Here is a 24,820-nt window from a genome sequence, read left to right as displayed (position 1 = left end):
CCGGGCCTATTGCTGCTGAGTGAAGTGATCCTAAACACATCAATTCTAGAACTATAATTTAAAAAATTCGTTCCGGGAAAATTATCGAAAATGCCGGATGGGCCCTGATCATATTATGATATGATAATGCATCGAATCACATACATTAGATGTTTCTGTTTCTGTCCAACCTTTATTCTAATTTATTCCTTTATTGCATTGCTTCGTGTTTCGCGTGCCGCCCTAGGCAATTCTTCTAGCTCCTGTTATTAAAGTAATTAGTTAATGCTTTTCTTCCTTGAATGAGTGTAATTCGCAGCTGTAGTGAGGAGAAACATTTTCAGATTAAAATTATATCCAATAATTATAATTTTCAAATTTCTTGAAAATTTTGTAGTGTGAATTTGTATAATATTCAGTCTAGAGAAAACGAAAACGATCGCTGTTTTTGTCGGTATTTTTCTGGGGAGGGTGCTCTCGTGCAGCTCTCTCCAGCTACCCGGCACGTGGGCCGGTGGCTGGTTTACTTGACCAGGACCAGAATAGGGCATGCTAAACACCATATGGGATGGCTCGGGTAAGCAGCGCTAGAATGCACCAGGCGGCCAAGCCCTTTTAGAAGGGTGGAATGGCTCGGGTGCCCCAGGGATTTGATCCAGGTGACATAATCCATCCCAGAATCTGTGGAAATGACTTGAGCATGACTGACTTCCAGCTCCGCATGAGAGAGACTATCAAGTTGGGGCGCGGTGCCAAGCATGTTCACACTGGCAGATTACAGTTGGCAGATGCGGTTGACCAACACAGAATGCGACAATGCGAGCCTCCTCTTCCATCTGCACCATCTGCATATGTTTGGCCAGCCTCTCGGTGTGACAAGTCCCAAGAGCAAGCCAAGGTAGCAGTAGTTCATCAGCACACGTTGCACCTTGAGGCACGCCACTGAGACAATACCGTGCCTCGAACCAGCGCCGTAGCTCGCCATGGTATGCCATTATTGTACTCAGGCATCCTTGCGTGCTGTTAGTATGATACCATTGGAGAAGATAAAGCGCTTGACACCGTCGAGCAACCAAGCGAAGACCAGGAACACACACAGGTACTGGATCCAGGCAAACTTGATCAGCTCCCAAAATCCGGCACGATATCTACGACCACGGCAGCTAGTCAAGGACAATCAATGGCACTGACAACACCCATCAGAAAACTACAAATCGATCCCTGGCCTGTGGGTGGTGGAGTTCCTACGCACGTGGAGAGTTCAGTCTGGTTGACTTTCACACAAACCGTGATGTGTTATCCTATTGGTGTGGTCGATAAGGTCTGTATTAACCTGATTAGGACACTGCACTCGTGGTAGCCATGACTACTTGGTAGCCATGACTACAAGATACTCATTGTAACTACCAACTAGCCCTTGGCGGATAATGGTTGTAAAATTGGCAGATTCCATTTGAAACGCAGTGAGATTGGCAGAACCATACAAACCTTATTTGCAAGCACTCCCTCGAATTCTGCTCCATTTCTTTATCCACACACCAACATGCATGGAACATTCCAGAAAAACTCAGCTGAAAAATTACCAAAAAAATGAAAAATTACCACATTCTGCCAATCTTTCTGCCGGCATTATCCACCAAGGACTAATTGTAACACAGTCATCAACACAACCATGTGATCAAGAGGATACGTGAAGGTCTGTTCAGGAAAACGGATGTACGCTTGCACAGTGAACGCTAGCTGGTCACTGGGATTGGGTGTCCAGATGTGGTGCGTATTGCGGAGGTGCGTTGTCTCTATGTCGGGAACGTTCACAAGCGTGTACGGAACGTTCACAAGCGTGTACATCACGTCCATACCAAGATATGCATACACACATGCACATACACATACACACACGCACACACTGGTACTGGTAATGCAGTTGCACTCGGTGAAATCCGGCCCAAAATACGTATTTGACACCCTCAAGTTGCACGGCCCACGACGTTCTGCTGGCAGTGATACAAATGCGACTGGACCTGCACGTGTACAAACGCAGCGACGTAATCAGAATTGGTCCAGGGCGCCAGCTTTGCACTTTGGTTCGGATTTCACTGAGCACAACTGTATAGATATAAACGCACACAAGCATCTCCGCAATTCACTCACGGCCCTCACTAAACTGAACCTTTGATAGTCTTGATTGTGCTACACAAGCAAGCTGAGCAGCATTGCATGTCAACAGTGATGCGGGCACAGGGAACCATATATGTTATCATGGGTATAGTCCTTGAACTAGCCACCGTGGAGAATGATACATGCACCATACGTTCAAATCAGCATGTACACTTCCGTGTGTCTACAACATCCGTAAAATCAACATGTACACTTTTGTGTATCTGCAACATTCGTCAAATCCGCATGCGCACTTTTGCATGTCTGCAACATTCGATAGCGACTACATGCACAATGCACAGAAATCCCACTATCTGCATGCCGCACTGTGGGTTATGTTGTGCCATGCTGCCAAGCTTGTCCACACAGCTTTCACAAGCAAAACAAAATCGTCGCCATAGGTATCCTTACCATTTCTCTGTGCATACGTGTGCAGGATGTTGAGAGTACTGTAGTCATGAGCAAGTAGACTATCAGTATTCACGATTGAAGACTGCGCACAACACAACCACCACCAGTGTGAGTGCAAAAATACACACACACACACACACACAAGCGGAGAAAGCGTCAAACATGTGACACGGAATAGAAAAGAGCCAGAATCTGCATCTCCGGATGCCAAAAGGCGATACGTGTATTTAGCACCATCACACCGAGCACTCTCTTCTAAAATCCTATACGCAGGTCTGAAGGATTTTCATTTTCTTTCCACAAGTAGTCCACTCTAGGACCGTTACTTTTTCTGGCCTTCGTCAACGACCTCCCTGTCCTCAACCCTGGCGTGTCTCTGTTTGCAGACGACACTTGTATGCTGCGCAGTAGTCCCTCTGTTTCCCATCTTTTATCGGACCTCCAAGCTGGTATCACGGATATCACCTCCTGGATGGCATTGTGGAAGCTAAAACCTAACGTCGGGAAGACCAAGGTAATGATCATTCCCCCTCTGTCTACTACTCTCTACTACCTTCTCCCTCCCCTAGTATTCCATTTCTCCACCACTCCCATAGAATATGTAGATCATCACAGACATCTTGGTGTAATTTTTCACACCAATCTCTCCTGGACCCACCATGTTGCCCACATATGTAAGAAGACTAGTCAAGCCATAGGTATAATATACTCACACCGCGCCCATCTTCCTGACAGCTGTCGTGCTCTTTTTTATAATGCATATATCTTGCCGCATTCCGACTACTGCTGTACTGCCTGGACAAATCTATCTATTGCCCAACAGCAGAAACTGGAAATTCACAATCGTTCCCTCCTTTTAAGATTCTTTATCATATGCCCAAGTCCCTTTCTAGTGTCGCTCTCTATATGTTATCCTCGACCAGACCTCTCCTAGAAAGACGACGAATCATGATGTGCTGTCTTATTCATCGTATTCGACTTTCCACAATACCCCCGCATCTTAAACCATTTGACTGGTTCCGACGGGATAGCTCCACTAGGAACCAACTCTCCCTTCCTCTAGCCCGCTCTTCTGCATTGCTACACTCCCCCCTTTTCAATGGCTATTTGCATTGGCTTAAGCTGCACCAGGAGACAAAGGGCCTTTCTACTTTAACAGCATTCAGGAACGCCTTGCTTTACCAGTAGACCACAATTTCAGTCCACATTTGCTTCTTTCTTCTTTCCCTTTTCTTTTTGACATCTTACTCTTTTCCTTGATAGCCGTGGTTGGCTATAAAAACCCTGCAATCGCCACGAAAGTGGTCATTGCCTACCCCAGCCATGTATTGCTTGGAATAAAAAATAAAATAAAAACGAGAGAGCTTGGAAGCTCAGGGCCCTACGCTATGCTTTTTTGCCTTGATGACCTAGACAAAAAAAGCATAGGGATGTTATAAATTCTTTAAAAAAATCCTATTTTTAAGACATAACCTGGGATTCGAATTCGCACTATCGCGCGCCCTGCATGCATCCCCCGATACACTTCGCATACATACTAATTCTTCCAAGTTGTTTCACATTGTGATCTTGCATTTGAAAGCCCTATTTGAATATGCATTGTGGCCAGCCGTCTTTGATGGTACGGTACGGTAGGGGATAGGTACGGGGACAGGTACGATCGAGGGTAATACGACACCGTCTCCCGTACCGTACCATCAAACACAGCTGGCCACATACAGCTGCCCGCAATATTCAAATAGGGCTTTCAAACGCAAGATAATAACGTGAAGCAACTTGAAAGAATGGGTATGAATGCGAAGTGTATGGGGGAATGCATGTAGGGCGATAGTGCGGGTTCGAATCCCAGGATATGCCTGAAAAAAATAGAATTGAAAAATTTATAATATCCTATGCTTTTTTGCCGTCAGATACGGATAGCGCCAGGCGTGATACAAACAAACAAACACACAAATACCAAACGAGAGAGCTTGGAAGCTCAGGGCCCTACGCTATGCTTTTTTGCCTTGATGACTTAGACAAAAAAAGCATAGGGATGTTATAAATTCTTATAAATTTCTACTTTTTGTTTTTAGACATAACCTGGGATTCGAACCCGCACTATCGCCCTGCATGCATCCCCCGATACACTTCGCATACATACTAATTCTTCCAAGTTGCTTTACGTTATGATCTTGTATTTGAAAGCCCGATTTGAAGATGCATTGTGGCCAGCCGTCTTTGATCGTACGGTATGGTACGGGACAGTTACGGGACAGGTACGGGACAGGTACGCGACAGGTACGGTAGAGGGAAGTACAACACCATCTACCGCCTTGATGACGGCAAAAAAAGAATAGGGATGTTATAAATTTTTCAATTCTCCTATTTTTTCAGGCATTACCTGGGATTCGAACCCGCACTATCGCCCTACATGCATTCCCCAATACGCTTCGCATTCATACTCATTCTTCCAAGTTGCTTCACGTTATGATCTTGCGTTTGAAAGCCCTATTTGAATAGTGCGGCCAGCTGTATGTGGCCAGCTGTGTTTGATGGTACGGTACGGTACGGGACAGATACGGGAAAGCGCCAGGCGTGACACAAACACACAAACACCAAATTAAAGCTGTGTGGACCCTGGCTAGCGCCAGACGTTACTGAAGTAACGTCTTCTGCATAGCTACGGGAATTAAAGCTGTGTGGACCCTGGCTAGCGCCAGACGTTACTGAAGTAACGTCTTCTGCATAGCTACGGGAATAAGTAACTCTTGCCCAAGATAAGTTGTTCGGTTTCTAACTATGCTTTGAGAACGAGTTTATTCACAAAGCCATGAAGTGAGAACCAAAGCAAAAAACACAGCCCATACTTATGTCATGTAGGATTTTAGTACTTCAAGTATTTGAACAGGCGACGTGGAGACAACAATCTTAATACAAGTAAAGCAATGAATAAAACTATTATATGTGCGCACTCATATTACAATTGAATGGTTCCAGAACGTTTTCTTGTCACAATTATTATCAATGGAAACTCGTGACTGAAAAAATTCACGGTTCGCGTGAGTTTTCTGCATCCGCAGGACCGCCACCACCCTCTAGGAGCTAGGACTAAAGGCAATATCAAAATAGTAATAGGATTTAATAGTTTATACACTTGGAGTGACAAAAACAATATGATATTACCTTCAGTCATGAGTTTCCATTGATAATTGTGGCAAGAAAACATTCCGGAACCCTTCAATTGTTCCTAAGATTGTGATATGAGTGCACACATAGTTGTATTCATTGCTTTATTCATTGCTTTATTAGGATTTTAGTGTTCTACATTGTTGCGCTATGATGCAGTTAATGGAACACATAGAGAATGTAATATAGAAGCGCTAGATACAGTGGAATCTACTTTTCACTGCCTAGCACTAGATTATGTCCACCCCCAGGAGACCCATCTGGGACTGGGTACCTGACTTCAGTTGGGGAGGCAAAAGCGACGAGGGAGAGGAGATGAGCACCACCCTCACTATATTGAGCTCACTGAAATAGGGAGCGGGTCTCTAACACCTCTTGCCCCTACGGTCAGAAATGACTACAGACCACCTTTACCTTTACCTTTTTACTGTGCTAGCAGATTCCCCAGAAGTATCCACCACTGGTACCAGTACACATTATGGTAGTTCTGTACTGCAGCGCATCATGGCTGCCTTTTTCTTCTCTCCTTTTTGGTTTTCTATGTCCTTCCCCAACTGGCTTTCCTTTAGTCGGGCAAGGACTCCCCTTGAGAATCACTGTACTTGTCTCCTCTGGGATCTAGTGGCCTGGGGTCATGAAACCGTTCCAAAACATGGCGTGTTGCCTCATTTCCCCACACAGGGTGACCCCAAAGAAGCACGTCCATCCTTAGTTTGCAGCGCACTCCTCGAATTGACGCTCGGAGTGTTTCTTGTTGAAGGCCTGTTGCAATGTAACGAGTACTACTAGTACTCACAGCATTGACCGTAATCAGCATGGACGGTAATCAGCATGGACGGTAATCAGCATGGACGGTAATCCCAGCGACAAAGCTCGCTGTGTTTCTCGCAGTTAGGGACTCTGACGTTGATGCTTTGAGCCGTTTAAACGTGTTTTCCTATCCACTACATGTAGACTTCTTTGTGATCGGCTCAGCCAGTCATTCTCAGCTCTGCCAATGAGACCTAACAAGATTGAAAAAGCTAGTTGTCTGGGAATTGACCGTACATGTAAATTGATGATGTAACCATAACGGAAATAGTGATGCTACGCTTTAGGGCACGTTCATCCAGCACTCACCCGGATTGTTTCCTAAACCTTCCATTGTTATGACCATTGATGTACATGTACCATTCGGAAAAGGCAATCACTGAGATATTCCACAAGAAAAGACAGTTCCCAATCGGTAATTGCACCATTTAACCGACAGCCAGTCGCCATTGTACACGGGCCACCATTGTATACCGGCATTCAGTGATCTTGGCATAGTGGTTATTAGACAACCGAGCACTGTCGGATCGGTACCGGTTTGCGTGGGGTTCAGGTCATTATCATCACAGCATCTCCCTATACATGTAATACACTCTACACCAACGGATTCGAGAGACAGAAACAGAGAGCAGGGGGGGGGGGGGGGGGGGGGGGAGGGGGGTCAATCAGAAACCAACTCATCTTATATCAGTGGGTACATTATGCTCTGTTTTTACAGACGGCCATCACCACAACCATTGGCACACAAGTACTGTAAGTCAACAAATATTCGGTGCATATTTATTTTCGGCTATTTTCAGCCTGGTCATATTTGGCCAAAAATTTGGTGCGGCCGAAATTTTGTTTTGCAAGGTTCAGTGTGACAGTGTATACATGCGGCAGCAGTACAGGCCGAAAATGTGATGCGGCCGAAATGGGTTTTAGCCCTGGGATTATTATAAACGAAGACTTCTTCAAAGCCAGGCAAACTGATTGTGGTGGCGGCGGCGTGGTGACGGGGGTGGCGAGACACAGTACAAATTTCGCAGCTGAGAGCAGGGATAGCTATTGTCAGAAGCACGTCTATCGGAATTTTGAAGACCAACTAATCGCGACTACACACTGATCCTGGTGTGGCGTGACACACCAACCTAAGCGACATCCCAATACTGAGCAAAGATTGCATGTGCATTCACGTCCTGGAAGCAACCACCGCAGCTGTCAATGACCATGCGACACAGTGCTACATACAGTGTACGACCTGGCATCACAAGTCTACCACCAACGATTACGAAATGCAACAAGACCGCAAACAAGACCGTAACTATGAAGACTCGACGAGTGGGAAATTTTCAAAACATTTCGTGAAGACTGACATTGCTCGGAGTACATGCTCACATCACGCTGCCTATCAGGCTACAGTAAGATCGGGCGCCGAAGAACACTTAAGCTGGAGAAGGGCACAAATTTAAGAACAATTCAGGCTAGAGTTGCAGATTTGAGAATGCATGTACTGTTTTCTACATGTGGTGTAATTACATCATAATGCTCTCCATGATTATGGAAAAAGAACAAAACGACTAATATTTGAACATTTTAGAACAATGCTAGGCCGCGGCTTGACCCCCTGCGTTCTTTGGCGCCCAATCTTACTGTATTTTCACAGCAGCAGCGGCGGTGGCAACAACAACAGCAGCAGCAGCAGCAGCAGCAGCAGCAGCAGCAGCAGCAACAACAACAACAACAACAACAACAACAACAACAACAACAACAACAACAACAACAACAACAACAACAACAACAGCAACAGCAACAGCAACAGCAACAACAACAACAACAACAACAACAACAGCAGCAGCCGCAGCAGCAGCAACAACAACAAAAACAACAACTGTACAAGTCCCTAGAATACTACAATGCCCTCCCTGCTAGCATTCGTGACGTCTCCTCCCGACCTGCTTTCAAACAAGAAATCTGCTCACTGCTGATTAACTCAATCTGCTCCTGCAGCGCTCACCCTCTCCCATACTTGTAAAGTTCAAAGTGATGTAAATCACTTTCCAACTGTTTAACCCACAATCTCACCTTCTCATAAATATATCTCTTATTGGCGATGGTGCCATCGTGAGAATAAAGAATTCAACAACAACAACAACAACAACAACAACTCTCTCTCTCTCTCTCTCTCTTATTGGCCACTGGCTATCGTGAGAATAAAGATTTCAAACAACAACACTCACATTAGATGTGGTAACAATGCCTGTCCATGGCAAGGGATTGCGCTGTAACAGCAGAAGGTCTCCGCCAATGTCAAGCCGAGCGCCCGGAAACGGTGACACGTGGTCAACATAAGCCATTCCTTGCGCTTGCAGACGAGCAAAAGACTGCACCAAGAAAAATACATCAACACAAAATAGCTCCACTGTCAGTCGACACCCACAGCAGACGACTGAACTCTCTTGCTATGCCGCAAAACGCATTCAAATTGCTAGAACACTTCGAATCTTCCCAGCAGCCACCTGTCTCCGTGCAGCATACTAGACCGTGCACTATAATGATGCGCATCGACTACAGCACTTGTAAACAGGCAGTAGCAGTGACAGCAACCCCAGCAGCAGTAGTGGCAATAGTAGTGGCTGCTGCTGCCGCAAGAGAAGCAGCAGCAGCATCAGTACAGGACTAGTGTTTCACCAAGAGGATCCAGCTAGGCTCCGATGTGATCAGATTAGAGCATATTGGCAAGAGGTCACGAGACAACTTCTCTAACAGGTCATTTACAGCAGGTCAGCATGGCTGTAGGCCGACTGGTTCGTGGCATGCCTGGCAACCAGATAGTTCTGTTCATTCCAATGCAAAACACGGTGCTGCACTACTGTGTTCTATTACTATGGGCGAATATCAAGGACATAGAGTCCACATAGCGGGTAGCTACTTCAAATACAACCCAGGCTATGCCCCTGTAAGTTAATATATGTATTGGAGAACGGAAGCTGGAAGCACCCAGAAGAGCAACTCTCAAGATAAATATCACTGCTAGGTAAACATTGATCGTAATGACTTCTGGTGGGCAATGCAGGGGCCTCTATGAAAGCAAGCTGAGAAAGTCCGCACACAAGCTCAAGGTGCGGATCAACACCTAACAACCAAAGCCGCAAATTGTTGATGGGAATAGTGTGGTGCAGAGGTGGGGAACATTACAACGGTGATACTTTCAGACTCTCACTATCGCTTCTACACATGCAGCCCCCCCCCCCCCAATACACACGTTTAGAAAGACTTTACGTAGGAATTTCAATCGACAGTGGTCAAGCCGCGAGCATGATGAGCAAAGACATTTCACCATCACTGACACACCTAGGCTACAACCCGTACAAGTATCTAACTCTTACAGCAATTTAGCGCCAGGTACCGGTAGACGTGACAGCACCCCGAGTTGTGACCATGTTGCACAGTAAGAATTCGTATGAAGCAGATGCAGAACTTGGTTGGAATTTCCACATGCATGCCCTCAATGAACAGGTCATACAAGCAACTGCCAAAGTCATAGTCTTCAAGTCTGTCATTTACTGTTTGAACATGCGTTCTATGTTCAATATTGATATTTCTGACTGTTTTGAACTGGCTCTAGACAAGAAAAAATGGCTGATGCTTGTGGAAAAATGTGCTGCGCTTGCGTAGTTGTTCTTACTGCGATACGTTCTATCAATAATGAGATGCCTTTTGTCGGCTCTTCTGCCTGGATTTCGTTGACAGATGCGTTAAGCCCATGGATCCTTCCATGAGTGACATGCGAACTGTAACTATATATATATGCATTCTATGACGTTGACACCAGTTCGACTGTTGCTTGACCGTTCCGGGCACCCTCAGAACTCCACGAAGTACACAACATGCTTGCAACGCTAGTGAAGAAAGACCTACATAATTGTACAGTCCTGCGCAATGAAATCCGGTCGTGTGACTTGAGTACACGCCGAGCACTGCGTTGCTCTAGACCTGTGAACACTAGGATTCTCACTGGTAGATCTACAGGGTGCAAAGCTGACTCGCTCCATCAGATTTCATTGAGCAGAACTGTACTCAGCACATACATGTACATACAGCTATATTGCATTGCTTTGCTTACACTCAAATGATAGGAGAAGAAGAGCATGAGTTGAACTTGCTGGATTCTCTCTCCACTACTCAGAGGCATCTCTACAGTGATATTGAACGCGTCCGGTTTGCCATCAAAATTGTTGTCTACTGCATAGGACTGGCATAGAAACAAAAGAGAGACAGACGTACAGATGGTACACACCATCACACGCATGAACACACGCAGGAACACATACGCGTACTGTACTGTACTGTACTGTACTTGCTCACTGCCAAAACTGGTCACGTGGGTCTCCCCGGGAGATGGGAGAGGGAGACTCAAAAGGAATCTTGGAAAGATGACTCAATTGGCTATTGAACCGCCCAACTGCGGACACCCCCTGAAATCCCCAAACTAAGGTGGACTTGAAATGATCCCACGTATGGGCTGACCACACCTCAGTAAGTGGGTGAGGACAAGGTGCAGAAAAAGGATTGAACGCACCAGGGTATCCGTCCCGGGATCCAACTGCAGTTACCCCTGCCCCCAGTGAAGGTAATACTTGGTTCTATGTAGTGTGGGTGGCTAAATCAGCGTGTCTGGGAGTATGACTCCTTTTAGTTTCTCTACACATGTATAGTGGCACACACACGTATCACTGTGGTGGTGATGGCACTACACGTATCACTGTGTGGTGGTGACGGCACTACACGTACCACTGTGTGGTGGTGACGGCACTACACGTATCACTGTGTGGTGGTGATGGCACTACACGTATCACTGTGTGGTGGTGATGGCACTACACGTATCACTGTGTGGTGGTGATGGCACTACACGTATCACTGTGTGGTGGTGACGGCACTACACGTATCACTGTGTGGTGGTGACGGCACTACACGTACCACTGTGTGGTGGTGACGGCACTACACGTATCACTGTGTGGTGGTGATGGCACTACACGTATCACTGTGTGGTGGTGATGGCACTACACGTATCACTGTGTGGTGGTGACGGCACTACACGTACCACTGTGTGGTGGTGACGGCACTACACGTATCACTGTGTGGTGGTGATGGCACTACACGTATCACTGTGTGGTGGTGACGGCACTACACGTATCACTGTGTGGTGGTGACGGCACTACACGTATCACTGTGTGGTGGTGACGGCACTACACGTATCACTGTGTGGTGGTGATGGCACTACACGTATCACTGTGTGGTGGTGATGGCACTACACGTATCACTGTGTGGTGGTGATGGCACTACACGTATCACTGTGTGGTGGTGATGGAACTACACGTATCACTGTGTGGTGGTGACGGCACTACACGTATCACTGTGTGGTGGTGACGGCACTACACGTATCACTGTGTGGTGGTGATGGCACTACACGTATCACTGTGTGGTGGTGACGGCACTACACGTATCACTGTGTGGTGGTGACGGCACTACACGTATCACTGTGTGGTGGTGATGGCACTACACGTATCACTGTGTGGTGGTGACGGCACTACACGTATCACTGTGTGGTGGTGACGGCACTACACGTATCACTGTGTGGTGGTGACGGCACTACACGTATCACTGTGTGGTGGTGACGGCACTACACGTATCACTGTGTGGTGGTGACGGCACTACACGCATCACTGTGTGGTGGTGATGGCACTACACGTATCACTGTGTGGTGACGGCACTACACGTATCACTGTGGTCGTGACGGCACTACACGTATCACTGTGTGGTGGTGATGGCACTACACGTATCACTGTGTGGTCGTGACGGCACTACACGTATCACTGTGGTCGTGACGGCACTACACGTATCACTGTGTGGTGGTGATGGCACTACACGTATCACTGTGTGGTGGTGATGGCACTACACGTATCACTGTGTGGTGGTGATGGCACTACACGTATCACTGTGTGGTGGTGACGGCACTACACGTATCACTGTGTGGTCGTGACGGCACTACACGTATCACTGTGTGGTCGTGACGGCACTACACGTATCACTGTGTGGTGGTGACGGCACTACACGTATCACTGTGTGGTGGTGACGGCACTACACGTATCACTGTGTGGTGGTGATGGCACTACACGTATCACTGTGTGGTGGTGATGGCACTACACGTATCACTGTGTGGTGGTGATGGCACTACACGTATCACTGTGTGGTGGTGACGGCACTACACGTATCACTGTGTGGTCGTGACGGCACTACACGTATCACTGTGTGGTCGTGACGGCACTACACGTATCACTGTGTGGTGGTGACGGCACTACACGTATCACTGTGTGGTCGTGACGGCACTACACGTATCACTGTGTGGTGGTGATGGCACTACACGTATCACTGTGTGGTGGTGATGGTACTACACGTATCACTGTGTGGTGGTGACGGCACTACACGTATCACTGTGTGGTCGTGACGGCACTACACGTATCACTGTGTGGTGGTGACAGCACTACACGTATCACTGTGTGGTGGTGACGGCACTACACGTATCACTGTGTGGTGGTGACGGCACTACACGTATCACTGTGTGGTGGTGATGGCACTACACGTATGACTGTGTGGTGGTGATGGCACTACACGTATCACTGTGTGGTGGTGACGGCACCACACGTATCACTGTGTGGTGGTGACGGCACTACACGTATCACTGTGTGGTGGTGATGGCACTACACGTATCACTGTGTGGTGGTGACGGCACTACACGTATCACTGTGTGGTGGTGACGGCACTACACGTATCACTGTGGTCGTGACGGCACTACACGTATCACTGTGTGGTGGTGACGGCACTACACGTATCACTGTGTGGTGACGGCACTACACGTATCACTGTGTGGTGGTGATGGCACTACACGTATCACTGTGTGGTGGTGACGGCACTACACGTATCACTGTGTGGTGGTGACGGCACTACACGTATCACTGTGTGGTGGTGACGGCACTACACGTATCACTGTGTGGTGACGGCACTACACGTATCACTGTGTGGTGGTGACGGCACTACACGTATCACTGTGGTCGTGACGGCACTACACGTATCACTGTGTGGTGGTGATGGCACTACACGTATCACTGTGTGGTGACGGCACTACACGTATCACTGTGTGGTGGTGATGGCACTACACGTATCACTGTGGTCGTGACGGCACTACACGTATCACTGTGTGGTGGTGACGGCACTACACGTATCACTGTGTGGTGGTGACGGCACTACACGTATCACTGTGTGGTGACGGCACTACACGTATCACTGTGTGGTGGTGACGGCACTACACGTATCACTGTGTGGTGGTGACGGCACTACACGTATCACTGTGGTCGTGACGGCACTACACGTATCACTGTGTGGTGGTGATGGCACTACACGTATCACTGTGTGGTGGTGATGGCACTACACGTATCACTGTGTGGTGGTGACGGCACTACACGTATCACTGTGTGGTGGTGACGGCACTACACGTATCACTGTGTGGTGACGGCACTACACGTATCACTGTGTGGTGGTGATGGCACTACACGTATCACTGTGTGGTGGTGATGGCACTACACGTATCACTGTGTGGTGGTGACGGCACTAAACGTATCACTGTGTGGTCGTGACGGCACTACACGTATCACTGTGTGGTGGTGACGGCACTACACGTATCACTATGTGGTGGTGATGGCACTACACGTATCACTGTGTGGTGGTGACGGCACTACACGTATCACTGTGTGGTGGTGATGGCACTACACGTATCACTGTGGTCGTGACGGCACTACACGTATCACTGTGTGGTGGTGACGGCACTACACGTATCACTGTGTGGTGGTGACGGCACTACAAGTATCACTGTGTGGTGACGGCACTACACGTATCACTGTGTGGTGGTGACGGCACTACACGTATCACTGTGTGGTGGTGACGGCACTACACGTATCACTGTGGTCGTGACGGCACTACACGTATCACTGTGTGGTGGTGATGGCACTACACGTATCACTGTGTGGTGGTGATGGCACTACACGTATCACTGTGTGGTGGTGACGGCACTACACGTATCACTGTGTGGTGGTGACGGCACTACACGTATCACTGTGTGGTGACGGCACTACACGTATCACTGTGTGGTGGTGACGGCACTACACGTATCACTGTGTGGTGGTGATGGCACTACACGTATCACTGTGTGGTGGTGATGGCACTACACGTATCACTGTGTGGTGGTGACGGCACTACACGTATCACTGTGGTCGTGACGGCACTACACGTATCACTGTGTGGTGGTGATGGCACTACACGTATCACTGTGTGGTGGTGACGGCACTACACGTATCACTGTGTGGTGGTGATGGCACTACACGTATCACTGTGTGGTGGTGATGGCACTACACGTATCACTGTGTGGTGGTGACGGCACTGCACGTATCACTGTGGTCGTGACGGCACTACACGTATCACTGTGTGGTGGTGATGGCACTACACGTATCACTGTGTGGTGGTGACGGCACTACACGTATCACTGTGTGGTGACGGCACTACACGTATCACTGTGTGGTGGTGACGGCACTACACGTATCACTGTGGTCGTGACGGCACTACACGTATCACTGTGTGGTGGTGATGGCACTACACGTATCACTGTGTGGTGGTGATGGCACTACACGTATCACTGTGTGGTGGTGACGGCACTACACGTATCACTGTGTGGTCGTGACGGCACTACACGTATCACTGTGTGGTGGTGACGGCACTACACGTATCACTGTGTGGTGGTGACGGCACTACACGTATCACTGTGTGGTGGTGATGGCACTACACGTATCACTGTGTGGTGGTGACGGCATTACACGTATCACTGTGTGGTGGTGACGGCACTACACGTATCACTGTGTGGTGGTGACGGCACTACACGTATCACTGTGTGGTGGTGACGGCACTACACGTATCACTGTGTGGTGGTGACGGCACTACACGTATCACTGTGTGGTGGTGATGGCACTACACGTATCACTGTGTGGTGGTGACGGCACTACACGTATCACTGTGTGGTGACGGCACTACACGTATCACTGTGTGGTGGTGACGGCACTACACGTATCACTGTGTGGTGGTGATGGCACTACACGTATCACTGTGTGGTGGTGACGGCACTACACGTATCACTGTGTGGTCGTGACGGCACTACACGTATCACTGTGTGGTGGTGACGGCACTACACGTATCACTGTGTGGTGGTGATGGCACTACACGTATCACTGTGTGGTGGTGACGGCATTACACGTATCACTGTGTGGTGGTGACGGCACTACACGTATCACTGTGTGGTGGTGACGGCACTACACGTATCACTGTGTGGTGGTGATGGCACTACACGTATCACTGTGTGGTGGTGATGGCACTACACGTATCACTGTGTGGTGGTGATGGCACTACACGTATCACTGTGTGGTGGTGACGGCACTACACGTATCACTGTGTGGTGGTGACGGCACTACACGTATCACTGTGTGGTGGTGATGGCACTACACGTATCACTGTGTGGTGGTGACGGCACTACACGTATCACTGTGTGGTGGTGACGGCACTACACGTATCACTGTGTGGTGGTGACGGCACTACACGTATCACTGTGTGGTGGTGATGGCACTACACGTATCACCGTGTGGTGGTGACGGCACTACACGTATCACTGTGTGGTGACGGCACTACACGTATCACTGTGTGGTGGTGACGGCACTACACGTATCACTGTGTGGTGGTGACGGCACTACACGTATCACTGTGGTCGTGACGGCACTACACGTATCACTGTGTGGTGGTGATGGCACTACACGTATCACTGTGTGGTCGTGACGGCACTACACGTATCACTGTGTGGTGGTGATGGCACTACACGTATCACTGTGTGGTGGTGATGGCACTACACGTATCACTGTGTGGTCGTGACGGCACTACACGTATCACTGTGTGGTGGTGATGGCACTACACGTATCACTGTGGTCGTGACGGCACTACACGTATCACTGTGTGGTGGTGATGGCACTACACGTATCACTGTGTGGTGGTGATGGCACTACACGTATCACTGTGTGGTGGTGACGGCACTACACGTACCACTGTGTGGTGGTGACGGCACTACACGTATCACTGTGTGGTGGTGATGGCACTACACGTATCACTGTGTGGTGGTGACGGCACTACACGTATCACTGTGTGGTGGTGATGGCACTACACGTATCACTGTGTGGTGGTGACGGCACTACACGTATCACTGTGTGGTGGTGACGGCACTACACGTATCACTGTGTGGTGGTGACGGCACTACACGTATCACTGTGGTCGTGACGGCACTACACGTATCACTGTGTGGTGGTGACGGCACTACACGTACCACTGTGTGGTGGTGACGGCACTACACGTATCACTGTGTGGTGGTGATGGCACTACACGTATCACTGTGTGGTGGTGACGGCACTACACGTATCACTGTGTGGTGGTGACGGCACTACACGTATCACTGTGTGGTGGTGATGGCACTACACGTATCACTGTGTGGTGGTGACGGCACTACACGTATCACTGTGTGGTGGTGACGGCACTACACGTATCACTGTGTGGTGGTGACGGCACTACACGTATCACTGTGTGGTGGTGACGGCACTACACGTATCACTGTGTGGTGGTGATGGCACTACACGTATCACTGTGTGGTGGTGACGGCATTACACGTATCACTGTGTGGTGGTGACGGCACTACACGTATCACTGTGTGGTGGTGACGGCACTACACGTATCACTGTGTGGTGGTGATGGCACTACACGTATCACTGTGTGGTGGTGACGGCACTACACGTATCACTGTGTGGTGGTGATGGCACTACACGTATCACCGTGTGGTGGTGATGGCACTACACGTATCACCGTGTGGTGGTGACGGCACTACACGTATCACTGTGTGGTGGTGATGGCACTACACGTATCACTGTGTGGTGGTGATGGCACTACACGTATCACTGTGTGGTGGTGATGGCACTACACGTATCACTGTGGTCGTGACGGCACTACGCGTATCACTGTGGTCGTGACGGCACTACACGTATCACTGTGTGGTGGTGACGGCACTACACGTATCACTGTGTGGTCGTGACGGCACTACACGTATCACTGTGTGGTGGTGATGGCACTACACGTATCACTGTGTGGTCGTGACGGCACTACACGTATCACTGTGTGGTGGTGACGGCACTACACGTATCACTGTGTGGTGGTGATGGCACTACACGTATCACTGTGTGGTGGTGATGGCACTACACGTATCACTGTGTGGTGGTGACGGCACTACACGTATCACTGTGTGGTGGTGACGGCACTACACGTATCACTGTGTGGTGGTGACGGCACTACACACTAAACACACTCCCCGTTACAAGTCCAGGTCTCGAATTCGGGACTCTGTGATCCATGTGCCGGCCACGAGGAACCATTCGGCCGTGTTGGTTTCTCGGCAATAAATGAAGCCCTGATACGTGCCACTAACCGCGTTTAACACCGGAACTCATACAAGCTACAATGACAAGTTGGATGAGCATGATTGATTCCCCGAAAACTCTAAAAGACTGCCAAGCAAGACTGGCATAACAATGCACTCACCGTGACAAGAGGTATTCGCAGCTTGGCCGTCGCTAGCCGATTGTAATTCCCCATCGTGCTCCAGGTGGCTACCTGCTCTGCTGCCGACGACATAGAGACGATCAGGTGATGCTGGTACTGCACATGTGCTTGCTCGCGATACTCACTGTACTTCTGCCAGAAACCTATAGACAATCCAAAAACCAGCACAGACTCTCAGCAAAGTAAGATGATGCGACCATTTCTAAAAAAATGCCAAAAAAGTAGAAGAAAGGACTAAAGGTTTACAAGTTACCCGTAGTTGTCCAACACTGCCATGTATAAGCTTGATATTGATGAGTCATAACGTGCAACAGTTAGCACAATAATGACTGCTGTGGTACAGACTTTCAACGACCTGACAACTATGGGTAACTTGTAAACCTTTGGTCCTTTTTTCTTAATTTTAATCCTGGCTCTCCCTCCGGAGTTTAAAACAGTAGAACCTCTCTTTTCCGGAGACCTCAGGACTAGTGTCGACTATCTGCAACTCGGAAATAAACTACAACCACAATGGATATGACACGCCACTGTCTTCAGCTGGGCTCACGGAACTAAGATTGATACCATTGACAAGCATAGTACACAATATGAACCGAGGGTTAAGACCTAATATGCGGTGAACACTTCAGCTGATCGCCGCAAGATGGTTGGTGTAGTGTGGCGAGGCCTTTCGTCCACGTACAGTAATCCCTTTCAAGGGGGCCGCCTGTAGAGTGGACCACTTGCCACGGTGACCACTTGCCACAGTGACTAGCTGTACAGTGGACAACCTGTCAAGGAGGCCACTCTAGTGAGCTCTCCACTGGGCCTCCAGCTAGCCTAAAGGACCAGCAAAACCTGGACCAAAGGCGGTCATTTCCAGTCAAATGACCCTGGATGAGGAGACCACCAGTACACGAGTCAGCTACATGTTTGGGTCCCTTGCGCGGTCGGCTTAGCAGTGACTGCACATGTGTGTGTGTGTGTGTACTTCGAAGTACAGCGCTGCTCACTGAAATCCAGTCACGTCACTCAAGTGCGCGCCGGCCGATGCACAGCCCTAGACCTGCGAACACTGGGCTGCGAAATGGTGCGAGGCGCAAACGTGAGTGATGCGACTGGATTTCATTGGGAAGTACTGTAGCTCCAGCCAGGGCTGGCCCACAGCATCATAGACGGGAAGTCTGGCTCGCCTGCATCCCCGGGACCTTGGGCGCGTACGCAAACAAGTTGAAGACGCACTGTGCATTTACATGCTGAGCGGGCTGGCCCGGGTCACCGGAATCCTGGCCCGAGCAACCAGCTGCTTGGTTGGAACTGCACATGAAGTCAGTGACTCACCTCCAGTCCTAGTAAACAAGGCTTCACAGGCATACAGTACTGTCGGTCGACGAAGAACTGGGGCCCAGGGATCAGCCTCCTAGCCTAGACCCTTCTTATTTTATATGTACTACAGTCTGTGCACAGTTGGAGTCACTGTGTCTACATTGGCACGCTGTGCTTGGTGAAATTCTAGGCTGTTGGCTCTTTAGCGCCTCTTTCTTCGGCGCCCGACAGTACTGCATTGTTGCAGATTAAGCAGGACACAAGCAGATTAAGCAGGACACAAAACTAAGGCTGGCACCAGTCCAACCACACAGCTAGCAGGCATAGCCATGTGAATATTCGTGTTACAACACCGCATACACTGTACACCTAGTATCAATACAGCGAACTGTGACGTTGATAAATAAATGGCCTGCACACTCATCTACACATTAAATGATTTGCTCAGGTGGCCCGTAGCATAACTGGACTACAGAGCCCAAAGGTTGGTGTATGTGCTGTATATCGCCCTGGCTCCTGTGCAGACAATGACGTACGGCTGTTCTCCCATCTCGATGCTGGGATTGATGCTGCACGTCGCTCCTGCTCTCGCGTCATTGTAGCTGGTGATTTTAATGTACACAATACAAATTGGCTCGGCAGTAGGCGCACCACACTGGCGGGAGAAACAGCCGAAGATTTATGCTACCAACACAGCCTCACCCAACACATCCACGAAGCTACTCGTGGGCGAAATACCCTCGACCTCGTCATGTCAGACGTACCTGGTAATATCATCAGTACACTGTACCCACCCCTGGGACAGTCGGACCATGCTGTAGTGATCACGGACTTCGAGCGGACACCACACCGGGACAGACCAACTGCGAGTACAGTATGGCGATATCAGCATGCCGACTGGGATCGTCTGAGAGCCTTCTACCGTGACACCGACTGGACTGAGATCATCACTGATGAGCCTGATACATCATGCAATCTTGTAACCCAGAGGATCATCAAAGGAATGACCAGATTCATCCCATCGAAAGTTCTCAAGACGAAGCCCACTGATCCTGTCTGGTGGACCCCCGAGTGCTCTGCTGCTGTCGCTGCCAAACGCCATGTATGGAGATCACTTCGTCGCAGCCAGGCCAACCCTGCACTACAGGAGCAATATCGCCTTGCCCGCGTGACCTCATTGACTTGCCTTTCTAGAGCCAAAGAACATCACCTCCAGAGAATACGTAATAAACTGCTCTCGGGAAACATCCAGAACAAGGAGTGGTGGTCCGTGGTTAAGCGTGCAGGTGGAAGTGGTCGCGACAGCACTATGCCAGTGCCTGCTCTAGACATTCAACACAGCCCGGTCAGAGTGTACCTGGCGCATGCAGGCCAGCCGGGTCAAGCCGGGTCAGATCATCCGGCAGAAAAACAACCAAAAAGCCTGCTCAAAACGCAGGAAACAGAAAGGCGAATTTATTACCGGAAATCGGAAATTTTAGAGAACAAGGCGAACTATCAAAGTCCGCAAACGTAAAAGGTAAACGACATTACGTGAAGAATGCAAAGCAGTTCCATTGGATTCTGATTTAACAATTTGAAAAAAAGGAATTCTGTTTTCTAATTATTGCTAGTAGCAGGACGAACGACCAAATCCATCGCCGCTCATCTTCCTTTGGAAATGCGTCTTGCACAAAGCGCATGACATGGATAGACTAGCATGGTCGTAGTCCAGCCAGGGTCGACCTTTCTTCCAAGAGTCTTGGAAAGGTGAGATATTTTTCTCTTCGCTGCGGGCTCCATCATCCAAATCACCAGTCGGCTGAAAAATTGCAACTGTGTCAAAGTAACGCTTTTGACTGCCTGCCCCATCGACTTTGTATGTCCTGACTTCCTGCTCGCCGCTAACTGGCCAGATCGTGCTCGAACCAGTTGACGTGACCGCAGTTGACCCTAGCCGAGTTTCTGTCGCTTGTAGACTGTAGTGTGTACGGTTGCGCTAGACTTGCAAGAGATGGGGTCCGCTAGTCGTAAAATACCGGAATTTTATGAATCCATTGTCAGTTTGAGACATTTTTCAGCCGGGTCAGACTGGACCCGGTGTTATCTGTTCAGCCAGGTCGTGCAGTTCCCCAGCCGGGCGCGTGACCCGGCTGACCCGGCTCTCCAGCAGGCCCTGCTATGCCTGTTCTTATTGACTCTGATGGACAGGAGCACACACAGAATCGTGACAAAGCCGAGATTATGGGAAGCTACTTTGCTGGAAAATGCAGTCTAGAGACTGACTTCAGTGATGTTGCTACCGCCTTTCCTGATGTCAAACAGCGTTCACTACACAGAATAACAACAGTGCACTTTCGCCAATCTATTGTGAGGCGTGTGCTTAAAGCCATCAACCCGTCAAAAGCAACTGGCCCTGACTCTGTCCCCTCTCGGGTGCTTAAGATGTGTGCAGATTCTCTTGTACGCCCGCTCGCTCATCTGTTCTCTCTCTGCTTCCAACAAGGCCACCAGCCATCTGCCTGGAAGGTGGCACACGTTGTCCCGGTCCACAAGAAGGGCTCAAGATCTTGTGTGAAGAATTACCGTCCAATATCCCTTCTCTCCATTATCTCCAAATGTATGGAAACCATAATCAACCGGAGCATTACAAACTTTCCCGACAGCAACTCTATTCTCTCTGCTCGCCAATTTGGCTTCCGCTCTGGACTTGGCGCAACCGACCTCCTCCTAGCTCTTCAACACGAATGGAGCCGAGTTGCCAACAGTGGAGGACTTGTGCGCGTCCTGGAAGTGGATATTGCTGGGGCGTTCGACAAAGTGTCGCACCCGGGTGTCCTGTACAAAGCTGAGCGGTACGGGCTCCAGGGACATCTTCTTGCCTGGCTCAGAAGCTACCTCACCAACCGCATGCTCCAGGCTGTAGTGAGCGGACAGTCCTCCTCTGCTTACCCCATCATGTCAGGCGTCCCCCAGGGTAGCATCTTGGGCCCGACTTTATTCCTTCTCTATACGAATGATGCTGAGGATCATCTACCTACTGGGGCCCAGCTTGCTGCATATGCTGATGACACCACGCTGTACAAGTGCATATCGACCAATACTGCCGTATCCGAAGATGTTACCACACTCCAGCTTGCTGTAAATGCGCTGGCAGACTGGGGAATGGCCTGGCACATTAGGTTTGAACCTACAAAGTCTCAGTCCCTCCTGATTTCTCACCATCGCAACACAGTCGTCGTCCCACCGATTGTATTCCAGGGCACAGTTGTTCCGGAAGTCGACCAGCTGAAGCTGCTGGGTGTGCTGTTTGACCAACACCTGCCCTTCACAGCTCATATCAGGCAATTGGCTATTCGAGGCTCGCAGTGTCTCGGCTTCCTCCGGAAAGCCTCACGAGTGCTGGACTCCAGGTGCCGTGGAGTGATCTACAAGGGCTTTGTCCGCCCGGTTTTGGAGTACGGCATGCTCGTGTGGATGAGCGCTGCACCCACCACTCTGGCTCGCCTCACTGCCATCCAACGCCGTGGCCTTCACCTAATCGGTGATGGAGCCTACCTCCCTAGCTTGGGCATCCGCAGAATGGTCGGAGCACTCTGCTTTCTGTACAAGCTCCACTTTTCAACTGGCCCAGACATGCTTCTCACCCTTCTTCCACCCCAAGCGACCAACACATCACGCCATAGCCGACGCACACAAAAGCATCCCTTACACCAGTTTCAGCTCACTTCCACTCTTCCGCCCAGAGCACAGAATGATGTACTTCGGTCCTTCCCTGATGCTGTTGTGGAGGTCTGGAACCAGCTCCCGCAGTGCGTTCTGCTGAACCAGCCAACAAGGAAAGGACTGCAGACGTTCAAAGAAAAGGTCAACGCCCACCTGCGCCTTACCCGCTGGGAGTGGGCAATGGACAGGCTATGAATCAAAGAGAAAAGACGAAAGAAAGCTCTAACTCTGTTCCCTCCTCCATTCACTTCGTTGACTCTGATAACGTTTTATTGTGCATACTTTTCCCCGTAATCCCCAGTTATCTACACCCCCCCCCCCCCCCCCCCGAGTATTTTCTGTAATCTCTTGTTTTTGTGGAGCGCTTGGGTTGCAATGAAGCCGAGACCCTATGGTCGGTCGAGCTGCCCCTGCCTCTCCCCCACTCCTGCCATTCCATATGTCTCATCGCTGCCTTGCTGCTTTGTGCCGCCCAATGGTGTGTGTGTTTTTTGTAAAAAAAAAAATTTAAAAATCACAAGCACGCCACTGCTTGGGCACCACACACACTCACTCACTCACTCACTCACACACACACACACACATAATACACACACACACACATAATACACACACACACACACACACACACATACACACACACCACACACACACACACACACACCACGCACACCACACACACACCACGCACACAGTCATTATTATTATACATGTAGTCAGAGAGAATGTTGAACGGTCTCTGCTGGGATGACGGCTATACTAAGCTCAGTGGTTAGAGCATCGCTGGCTACAAGCGAGGGTCCCTGGTTCCAGTCCTGGTGGTGACAGTCGATTTTTTCTTCAGACTTTTCCCGTTTGCATCTTTCCCTCAAAACAGTAAATATAGACATGTATACACACACACGCGCGCGCTTGCGCACACGTCACGCACACACACACGCACACACACACACACACACACACGCGCACACGCACACACACACACACACACACACACACACACACATGTATTCAGCAAGTACCTGGAATATTGAAAGCGATGATAAGAGGAAGGATCACATTCATCATCCATAGCACCACTTGAAGCAAACTTGCCAACGAACACACCTGTGCTGTATACCAACGACGAACTGGCTCAGAGTACACAGCGATGCGAGCCATTTTGCCAGAAATTAGCACATACAGCAACCAGCAAGGGACAGTTGCTTGCCCCTACAGCAGCCACTGGAAGCACAGGAACTCTCTGGGAGAAAAACTTTTTGAAGCGCTCGGTGGCTACAAGTCTAGATCAATCATCATTATCTCTTGATAAATGGAAGAAAATAAGAGAAGGCTTCAAAATAGTTGACATGATTGTAAAGATGATGAAGGCAGGATAGTCGTCAAAATACGAAACCTGTAGAATCTACTCGTCGCGCGTGCATGTGCGCGTCACTACGCATCTCCAACGCAACAGTTCGAAACAACTGCTACTTCGCGCGTAGGGAAAGCCCCTCCTCTGCCGCCTTCAAACTACTGTCCTACTGAGTACAGTACGAGTACGTGATGCTTTTCACAC

The 24,820-nt window shown here is 49.3% G+C and overlaps 2 protein-coding genes across 3 annotated transcripts; one reads left to right on the top strand and one right to left on the bottom strand.

The window, feature by feature from the left end:
* Positions 1-52: 52 nt before the first annotated feature.
* Positions 53-24,641, bottom strand: LOC135817670 (transmembrane protein 231-like). Of its 2 annotated transcripts, none has more exons than XM_065330897.1 (7): positions 24,285-24,641; positions 18,232-18,395; positions 10,631-10,759; positions 8,745-8,888; positions 2,548-2,629; positions 1,670-2,000; positions 53-1,127 (listed from the first exon to the last, which is right to left on the bottom strand). In XM_065330897.1, the coding sequence occupies exons 1-7, from the start codon at positions 24,421-24,423 to the stop codon at positions 983-985; spliced, it is 1,134 nt and encodes a 377-aa protein (XP_065186969.1). In that variant the 5' UTR covers positions 24,424-24,641; the 3' UTR covers positions 53-982. The 2 variants fall into 2 exon arrangements, with proteins under 2 accessions (XP_065186969.1, XP_065186970.1); XM_065330898.1 differs by having other exon boundaries at positions 1,670-1,775; positions 24,285-24,639.
* LOC135816475 (ataxin-8-like) lies at positions 7,735-8,738 on the top strand. Its single transcript, XM_065329673.1, has 2 exons — positions 7,735-7,758; positions 8,105-8,738. Exons 1-2 carry the CDS (start codon positions 7,735-7,737, stop codon positions 8,537-8,539), a joined length of 459 nt encoding a protein of 152 aa, XP_065185745.1. The 3' UTR covers positions 8,540-8,738.
* Positions 24,642-24,820: the final 179 nt, after the last annotated feature.

The sequence above is a fragment of the Sycon ciliatum genome, chromosome 5, assembly GCF_964019385.1.
Source record: "Sycon ciliatum chromosome 5, ocSycCili1.1, whole genome shotgun sequence".
Lineage (NCBI taxonomy): Eukaryota > Metazoa > Porifera > Calcarea > Leucosolenida > Sycettidae > Sycon > Sycon ciliatum.
This window is presented reverse-complemented; position numbering and strand designations above follow the sequence as displayed.

Excerpts from the sequence above, each read along its gene's own strand:
- LOC135816475 (XM_065329673.1), top strand. The coding sequence starts at position 7,735 with ATGCGACACAGTGCTACATACAGT. Across the intron at positions 7,759-8,104 it reads GACACAGTGCTACATACAGT|AACAATGCTAGGCCGCGGCT; the intron begins GTACGACCTGGC and ends TGAACATTTTAG.
- LOC135817670 (XM_065330897.1), bottom strand. The coding sequence starts at position 24,423 with ATGGCTCGCATCGCTGTGTACTCTGAGCCAGTTCGTCGTTGGTATACA. Across the intron at positions 2,630-8,744 it reads GCATTGTTACCACATCTAAT|TCTTCAATCGTGAATACTGA; the intron begins GTGAGTGTTGTT and ends TGTTGTGCGCAG. Across the intron at positions 1,128-1,669 it reads TTTCCTGAACAGACCTTCAC|ATATCGTGCCGGATTTTGGG; the intron begins GTATCCTCTTGA and ends CCGTGGTCGTAG.